A 9,932-nucleotide genomic window follows, 5' to 3' on the forward strand; every position below is an offset into this window, starting at 1 on the left:
CCTACAAAACATCTTATTTTCAAGAGAGAAGAACAGTTAAAACACAAGTAGTAGCACACACCTACAAAAACATCTTATTTCAAGAGAGAAGAACAGTTAAAACACAAGTAGTAGCACACACCTACAAAAACATCTTATTTTCAAGAGAGAAGAACAGTTAAAACACAAGTAGTAGCACACACCTACAAAAACATCTTATTTTCAAGAGAGAACAGTTAAAACACAAGTAGTAGCACACACCTACAAAAACATTATTTTCAAGAGAGAAGAACAGTTAAAACCAAGTAGTAGCACACACCTACAAAACATCTTATTTTCAAGAGAGAAAAAACAGTTAAAACACAAGTAGTAGCACTCACCTACAAAAACATCTTATTTTCAAGAGAGAAGGACAGTTAAAACACAAGTAGTAGCACACACCTACAAAAACATCTTATTTTCAAGAGAGAAGAACAGTTAAAACACAAGTAGTAGCACACACCTACAAAAACATCTTATTTTCAAGAGAGAAGAACAGTTAAAACACAAGTAGTAGCACTCACCTACAAAAACATCTTATTTTCAAGAGAGAACAGTTAAAACACAAGTAGTAGTACACACCTACAAAAACATATTTTCAAGAGAGAAGAACAGTTAAAACACAAGTAGTAGCACACACCTACAAAAACATATTTTCAAGAGAGAAGAACAGTTAAAACACAAGTAGTAGCACACACCTACAAAAACATTATTTTCAAGAGAGAAAAACAGCATTTGAAGCACCACATGATGGCAATATTTTTCAATAAACAAGAAAACTGGGTGAGTTGATAAAATATACTATCTACACACTACTTTGAGTGTCAACTTATCTTTGAGAAATACATTAATCTACTATTTTGTCTATTACACTATACAAGAGGAGTAAGTTCATAATTAGTACAAGTGGGATAATTTGACTTTTGTAACAGTATTAGGTTTGTGAGCATTAGAAATGCAAGTTAGAGTTAGTTTTAGATTGTACTGTAAAGATAAGATAATCCAGTCCTTCTGTTCTTACTACAGAAACTTGTATAATACACTTATTTTATGAATTATTCATATATCACCTCAAATATTAATGAAGTTTCCAAAACTGCTTATAAAAAATTGATAAACATCCAAAAATTGCACAAGGAAAAGTTTGTATTAAACACAACCAACAAAAACTTTGTCTTTCATAGATTATATTCAGGCACAGAATTATGTAAATTGACTCCTCATTTGAAATTCTGAACACATGGCCTTGGATCAACGTTTCTGAATTTTTAAGATTCTAGCATTTCATTAATAAAGTCATAAATAAATTTATGTACTTGTCTATAAAGTGCCCTAAGCTTGTCTATGAAGTGCCCTATGTGCTAGTTGGTTATGATTATGAGGTAAAAGTAAAATTAAGTTCAGGTAACATTTTAGTAGAATTAGTAAGCATGTGTAGGTTGTCTTCAAAACTCTCCAAAGTTTAATTTGATAGACAATCTCAAACAAATTAATAATTATGTAGGTGTTAGTTCATTGTTTATGACATTACACACCTATAGCAAACCTTCAGATACAAAACAGAGCAGGTGAGAGTTGTATATTTTCTTCAGAAATTAAAGGTAACCCTAAAAGAACAGAGTTGGTCAATTTGCACAGTCCCGGGGATGTAAAACTATACATATTATAATATGGGATTATTATGGGAAAATACAATTTATGTACATTCTCCACAAGAATGTATAATAAACCAGGTGGAAGCTAGGAGAGTGAAGAAGTCTAAAGCTACTCTTTTGGGAAGTGTGAAGGCAAATTCAACAAGAACAGTTTTTCAGTATTTCAGAGGTAAATCTCTCGTTTAGTTTTATTAACTTAAGAGCTTAATTCTAGAGTGCAAAGTGAAACCGGAAAGTTGGAGTTTTAAATTTTGAAAAACAAAATATATCACCTGATTTACAGAAATATGATGAGAAAAGTATGCTTGTTTTATGAAATGAAATCCTGACAACTACAATTTTTAAATAAAAGAAAAATAAATAATTAGGTAAAATATAAAATAATGATACTGCAATTCAAAAACCTACTCCAAAAAAATGAAATTAGTTTACTGCTCAATTATCACAGCAAATATAAAAAAAGTTTGTTACAAAGTAAGTTGAGGGAACAAACTCACTTTCAGTGTTTTAACAGCTACTGTCATGTTATGTCTCTTCCATACAGCTTCATATACATCTCCATACTGTCCTCCTCCAAGTTTGTGTTTCATGACAATACCAGTTCTGTCCACTTCCCATTCATCTGGTTCTGGACTAAGAGCAAATACGGCAGGCTTGTTTCTCTTAGGAGCTGGATAAAGCAACATGGTGATCAAACCATCGGAATGCATGGAGTGATGGTGGACAAGTTCCGCTAAAGTATTGAATCGACACTCAGATGTCACATACACCTGAACAAAAAATGTACTGTTGAAGCAGAGTTCAATGAAGTTGTATTCTTTTTTAATTAACCTACTTATAGATAACTGTCCGGAAAATATAAAACTTAATATTTTAGAACAGAAAGACAAGTTCAGCTATAACTGACCTAATATTAAGATGTTAAATACACTAAAAAAGTTTAGTCTCAAAAGAAACAATAAATCAACTACGCAGGATTTATATTTACCATAAGAACATTTCAAACTTTAAATGAGATCAGATTGAGAAATAATTTTCAATCTTACTTTCAGAAAAAATTTAGATCACTTAGATTGTTTGTTTTTTTTTAATTTCCCACACGAGGGCTATCTGCTCTAGCCATCCTTAGTTTAGCAGTGTAAAACTAGAGGAAAGGCAGCTAGTCATCACCACCCACCACCAACTCATGGGCTACTCTTTTACCAACAAATAGTGGAATTGACCATCACATTATAATGCCCTCATGGCTGAGAGGACGAGCATGTTTGGCACAACAGGGATTCAAACCCATGACTCTCAGATTACGAGTCAAACACCTTAACCCACCTGACCATGCTGGGCCTGCCAGTTAGATAGATAACTTACAAAACTATAAGTGTCCATTATCCTTACTTTCTTTCTTCAAAACCATGTTTTTTTATCAAACTCTTTTCTTTTCTATAAGCATGGTTATCACTCAACATTTCATTTCCTTCATACCCATAATCCTTACTCAAATTTGTTTCTATTTTCCACAGCCATGAACCTTGCTGAGCCCGAAACAAAATGAAATCTTGTCAGGGGTTTAGTTCAGAGAGGGAGAAGTCTGATGAATTCTAGTTCTGATGAACTCATTGTAGTTTCTCATCGTCGCTGCTCATGGAAGATTATTTACCTTTATGTGGGAGTTTTCCTGTATTTTGATTTGACCTGTTTAAGGTGATGAAGTGAAGTGGGGCGGTACGAAAATGATGGGTGAGAATGGAGAGTGAGACACAGGCTGCACAAGGGAAGTAGGCCTGGCCAGAGTCCAAAAAGCTGGACGGCAGACGACACTAAACATTAACTTAAACGAAATGGTTCAGGGCTGGGCAAGGATGTTGCCTTGGCTGAGATCTAAAGTAACCCAAGAAAACTTTCACCACCAGGGTGCATAAAAAAATTTGTACGTCACTGGCCCGTATGGAGATCGAACCCACGACTTGCTGAACCCTTATTGTAATTTCTACATATACATCACAGTATGTTAACCAAAGTTTGTCACATCAGTAACTTATGTATCCATGTATTTGCATTTTGTTACTTACCTCCATAATAAATAACTATTCAAGTTTTACTTTATTCTACTGATTTTATGTGGGTTAACAAGTAAGTTTAAACAGAAGAAATGCAGATTAAAAAAATGACAATACATTATTTGTACAAGCTTACTTAGATAATAAATTTTAGCAAAAAATGTACAAATGACAGGCAAAATATGAGTTAGCGAGATTACCTTGTATAACTGACTTACTGTTGAACAGGAATTACCACCTTATACTTTGCACAAGTTAAATTATACAGAAAAATTAATAAATTTTTTTATATTTGTTATAACACCCGAGTGTTTTGCAAAAATATCATACATATTACTATAAACATCCATTTAAAAGCAACATATTCATTTCTAAAGTGTATATGGCAATGCAATGTATGTTGCCTGTTTCTAAAAATGATTTATTACAACTAAAACAACTTTAAAAGTTTGTAAATTAAATTCTTACATAGATGATAAAAATTACATAAAATTATGGAACTAAAACAATGTGAACTACCCATTATAAATGTATAATTTTGTTTGTACTGAACAATATTTACATGGCTTAATGTAATATGATATGATCATGTCCAAAGATTTTCATTGGCTGGTTCTGAGGATGAATATTTGCTCCCATTCTCACTGCTTTAAAAAGCCTCAAATTTTAAGTAGAAAATCCTCAATCAGGTAGTAACACTTTTCAAAATAAATTGTTTATTGAAATGGAAGGAAAAACTGTAATTGCTATAAATTGTTACATCAGGATTAAATGATGCAAATAAAAACATTTTGCTTCTTACCAGAAGCCTATCTCACTTTACTCACACATGTTACACTGAGGGGATTGGATAAACATGAATAACATTATAACTACTTTATGTTTAAAATCACTTATATATTTCCAGAAGATTGATAAACAAGCTACCACATTCCTTTTTAGATGATGTAATGTGTGTTTGGAGGGGAGAGTCAAAGACAATAGCAGATGATTCAGTTGAAACACTCAAAAATACATTACTGCAACATCCAGTTTTGATTGTTATAAGCATCAACTTTTCCAAACAAAACAGACACAGATTCATTTTAAAAGAGGTAGGAAAATCTTTGACATTTATTAACCACACGACTCTTATGATTGTGTAAAATGAGTGCTAAAGACAAGATGGCTCGTCAAACTGCACATGCATACACCAAAAATTACCACTTACTAATCACATGTATAATTCTGTTAGCTTTGTAACAATTTTAAGTGAAAAACATTAAATTATCCAGCACTGTTTTTACTGTTGCTATTAAGTAAAATAAAACTATCAGCTTTATTTCAATCTATTCAGAGGTAGGTTGTATATACATAGCTGAAATTAAGTACACTACAAAAATATGAACTTCACCTTTTCAGAATGAAAATGAATTTTAAAGTGGTAATTACATCAGAAACACTGTTCTCACTTTGTCAATGACCATGTGGCTTTGGGTTCTGAATGTATTTAAAGTATTAAATACACTACCATATTCTTATCTCTCGTACTTTTCACATGATTTATTGCACAGTGCAAGGAAGATCGCACATGCTCTGCTTTTCCACTACTAATCAGATTTCTTTACTTCTCAGTCATGATGTCATGAAAACATTTCCCTCGACTGTGGTTAGGACTATATTTCAGAAGTACATACTTGAAATTCAATATAATTCTAAAAATATTAAACTTACATTAGTAAACCTCCCAATAAATTATTGTAAGTCAGAATATACACATTATATTAAAGGACAGAACCAAAGAGTGCATAAAAGGCAACAGAACACACTGGGTGATGAGTTTTGGTGACAGGACAGTAATATATCTAGACCCAGGGTGTGCCACAATGCTCACCAAGTTGTAATGTGTATTTCTACTTTTTGCAAGTTGTTTTATCTAACTTTATTGGTTGTTTTCTTTATTTTGCAAAGGACTACAGGTGAAGAAGTATTCAATGTCATGAATAATTATGTAGAGGGAAAAAATGGTCAAGACCGTCTGGAGGTCAAGTTGTATTGGAGTCTGTATTGAGAGAGCAGCATTTATAGCTGGAAAAACAAGCAAGTTCACAGCTAAGGTTAGAGGAAAATCTTTCAATCACTGTGACACACTGCACTTGAAGTTCATGTTTATCTTACCTTCAAAAGTTTATCTTACCTTTAAAAATGGAATCTGAGAACAATTCTCTATTCAAACACACACAGAATTTTGATGGTTTTCAAACAGAAAAGTGTACTACAAGAGTGTACGAATTGTATCAAGAATTGAAAGTTTTTTATTTTCACAAGAGAACTCGTGTTTTCTTAAATTTCTATGTGACAATTACTGGTGTGCAAAATTAGCACATCTCTCCAAAATACTTGGTTTACTGAATATGTTAAATCTTAAAATAAAATTATCACATTCTGTGATCAGCTGAATGGGTTTAATGTTATGTTTGTGCAGAAGAATATTGAGAAAAGGTCATTTGGATATGTTTTATAATTTTGCACATCTGGATCAAAGTGAAAGAAACTACTGAATAGCATCTAGCAATGCTTCAGGATAAGCCTGAAACATTGTTTTTCATCACTTGAAGTCAGTAACTTCGACTGGATAGAAATCTGTTTTCAAAAGTATTATTTAAAGTGCTGAAAAGTCAGAAATACAAGAACAGACAGAATTGGTGGAAATAAGTATGGATAAAAACTTAAAAATGAAATTTTCTGAAATGACACTGGGAAAGTTCTGGTTGCTTGTGACCAGCCAATATCCTGCTATTAACTTTCAAGCAATATGGGTTTTATGACTGTTTTGTTCTACATATATCATAAAAAACAAAAAGTTGATCAGGAGCTTTGAGCAGCCATAAGCACTATCAATACAAGTAAAACTTCAGTGTACAGCTAAGCAGACTCAAATATCACATTAAGTATCACTGGGTCAAGAAGATTGGGAAACACCGATCCAGACCATAACAACACTGATGGACAATATCCAGCATAGCCCAATGAGAATTTAGAATCAAAATGATAAATGCTACACTGAATTTATCTGGAAGAAATGAGCAGAAGAACAGTCTCTAGAAAAGACTAGACTAAAAGTTACAGATATTAGAGCTAAAATTATTTTTCTTGACAGTGTTTTTGTTGTATATGTCCTAAAATTAGAAATATATAGGGGAGGTTGAGATATTCCAGAAAGCCATGCACTTACGTAGATGTGGTTCCAGAAGATGGCTAGATAGGAATCTAGGGTAAGACCACAAGATGTTGCACATACCTTCTTGTCAGTAGATTTTTATTGGAGAAGACCAGTAATTAAGTAGGAACCTAAGTGCTCCTACAAGTAAACTTGCCATCTTCTGAAACTAAAAAGGTAAGTCATGAAACTAGCCAAGTCAGCAGAAACTCAGAAAGAATTAAAAAAACAAGTCTGACAATGGGTTCAAAATAAAGAAAAGTTCAATGGACATACCAGAAAAAAAAAGTTAAGCAAAGATAAAAAATTAAAATTGTAAGCTGTTCCTCATACTAGTTGGAACTAAGAAACATCATATGGTGAATGGCTGCCTCACCTCTGATGTCTTTAGTGCCATACAAGGACACGCATACACAGACAGGAAAATTCCCACCTGTCATTTACTAAGTGACAGTATCCTTTATTCATTCCAACATGGCATCACCTTATCATGTAGTTAAGGCACAGAAAGTGAAATAGTGTATAAGACAATCACAGATGTACCAGAATATATGAGAGTCCTTAATGGGTGGAAATACTGAAATATAGGATCTCTTGATAGAAGAGAGAAGTCTTAAAAGTAATTAACTTTATCCGTTAAACACTGCACCTGGTTTGGATAACTGGAACAAAGAAACAGAATCCTAAAGCTGAAGAGATGAGATGCAATTAAAGGTTTAAAAAATATTCATATTCGTCCATCAACAGATATACAAGACATTCTTCAGAAAGTCAAATCTGATGAGCACAAAAGATACATTTAGGTACATCAGAGTAAAAAAACAAAAAAACTGTCATGAAATCAGTCTTTTTCTGACCAAGATCCCTGCATGCAAAATAACAGCCCTGATAAGAGATGATCTTCCAAATGAGAATCTGGGTCAGTCAGAACAGATAACACAACAATTGAAAACATGGCTACCCTCTCTTTTAAAATCCATCTTTTAAGTAGAGAGGCTCTATCTTTATAGAAATACAAAATCAAAGAAAATGAAAAATAAGATTCTCGAAGAGCATAGATATCCAAATGCCTTTTATTCACTTCAAACAAAGGCATAAAATACGTCTTACAGAGAAAAATTATAAAGTAAAGGAGTCAATAAGGATTCAACAGGAAGAAAATGTTTTGTCAGGTTTTGTGAATCTGACAATGACCAAAGAAGGTCGAAACATTGTTCGCTCCTCTACATACCGCTTTTTTCTACCCATACCAGCTGTTTTTACATATGTAGGCTTATATTTGTGTGATGTTTTTCATACATTAGCTAGTTCTTGTTTTAATAGCTGTTTTTATAAACTTGGCTAAACTGAAACACAAATTACCATTATTGTTAGTATTTTAAAAACTAACAGATTTGGTTATTATTCAGGTAAATTGTGTAGTTCGTCATGTACACTCTGTCCTTAAGGTGACAGATTTCGTCCCTGAACTAAACTGTTTCAAAATAGGCCACCATATTTAAACCTATGGAAAATTTAATGATTAAAAAGCCAGTTTAGCATGGGTTTTCAACACTGATTGCCTTCTACTAAACTGTACAAAATGCCTCCCGCTAGTACAGCAGTATGTCTCCCGATTTACAAAGCTAAAATAAGGGGTTCGATTCCCTTCGGTGGGCTTAGCAGATAGCCCAATGTGGGTTTGCTATTAGAAAACACACAATAAACTGTACAAAATACTTGCATATGATGACATACTCACTTTACTCTCACCATCTTCATTAATTCGATAGTGGTATACTCGTCCATCATAGCGTAGAGATATTGACCTTTGACCAGGAATACTTTCACTTTCTCTGACTAAAAAGCTTCCATTGATCCCACTGCTGAGAAGGTACTCCGCTGCATTTCTAGAGATGGGTCCGTGGTACCAAGAGTGTTTTTCCAAACTGTTGACAGGAGTGATGTAGTTGCTAGGGACCCAACCAACTTGACCTGAGCGTGATTGCGCCTCACACCACTCGCCTGTTCTGTTGTACGATAACACTCGTACTTGGTCCCCTATTTAACAAAATTGAAAGCAAAAGATAAAGAAACTTAAAAGCAAAATTATCATCATACATTTACAGGTTTAAGATTGCGGTTTTAAACTTAGGGTTACTTGGTGCTAAGTGTATAATTACCTTAAGTCACCAAAACAATTCAATTTAATTTTGAACATGTGATTAAACATATAAATGAAAAAGGAAAAAGGTTTTAGTATGTACATTTACCTTCACATTAAGCCTTTTGCTGAACAAGCAGTATTGCTAAGTATATGGAAACATCATGATGAAAAAAAACAGCCCAAACTCATGATGCTTGTTTAGCACAACAACAAATGAAAACAAATTTTGAATCAAACAATGCTCAAATTATCTTTAATTCTAATATTTCAATAATATTTCTATATTTAACTTAAAAGAACTGAAATATAACCACACTATACCTTTCTTGAGAGAAAGTTGGTTATCTCCACCAGACTGGAAATCATACAGTGCTACAAACAATTGTGGATCGGAGTCTTCTGGAGCCAGGAGATTCTCCTTGGACATCCACCGTGAAGATCCATCATTAGGGATGGATAAATTACTAATATGATCTCCAAAGTCTGGAATATCTGGCAAAGGCCTGCTTTGCATCAGGGCTTCTGGAAACAAGTGATTAAAATAAAAGCTAATGTTTTGACATACATATGTATTTAAATATTACCTTTACTCTGGTTTTCATAAAATACATTAAATAAACTGAACGTATTGCACAGATTATATCCTGCTTTTTCAACTCTGCTCAATTTTACCTAACGAAATAATTTAAAAAAAACCTATCCAATAAATACTACATGTATGTTACAACACTAAGTTGTTGAAAAATCCAACAGAGACATTAAAGTATATTATTATATGGCTCACATTCAACAGATAAAAAAGATGTTCATCCTTAAGTAGAAAATTGGTAAGTCATATATTTAGTGGCACCTATACCTGA

The 9,932-nt window shown here is 33.1% G+C and overlaps 1 protein-coding gene across 1 annotated transcript in view; it reads right to left on the reverse strand.

Annotated features, from left to right (window-relative positions):
* Positions 1–9,589, reverse strand: part of LOC143228020 (tyrosine-protein kinase Abl-like) — a 30,028-nt gene extending 20,439 nt beyond the window's left edge. The window contains exons 1-3 of the mRNA XM_076459364.1: positions 9,394–9,589; positions 8,668–8,966; positions 2,171–2,443 (exon numbers count right to left, since the gene is read on the reverse strand). Coding sequence (XP_076315479.1) covers positions 2,171–2,443; positions 8,668–8,966; positions 9,394–9,586 — 765 coding nt within the window. The 5' untranslated portion in view covers positions 9,587–9,589. The remainder of the gene's footprint in view (positions 1–2,170; positions 2,444–8,667; positions 8,967–9,393) is intronic.
* Positions 9,590–9,932: the final 343 nt, after the last annotated feature.

Source organism: Tachypleus tridentatus, chromosome 10 (assembly GCF_004210375.1).
Source record: "Tachypleus tridentatus isolate NWPU-2018 chromosome 10, ASM421037v1, whole genome shotgun sequence".
NCBI lineage: Eukaryota > Metazoa > Arthropoda > Merostomata > Xiphosura > Limulidae > Tachypleus > Tachypleus tridentatus.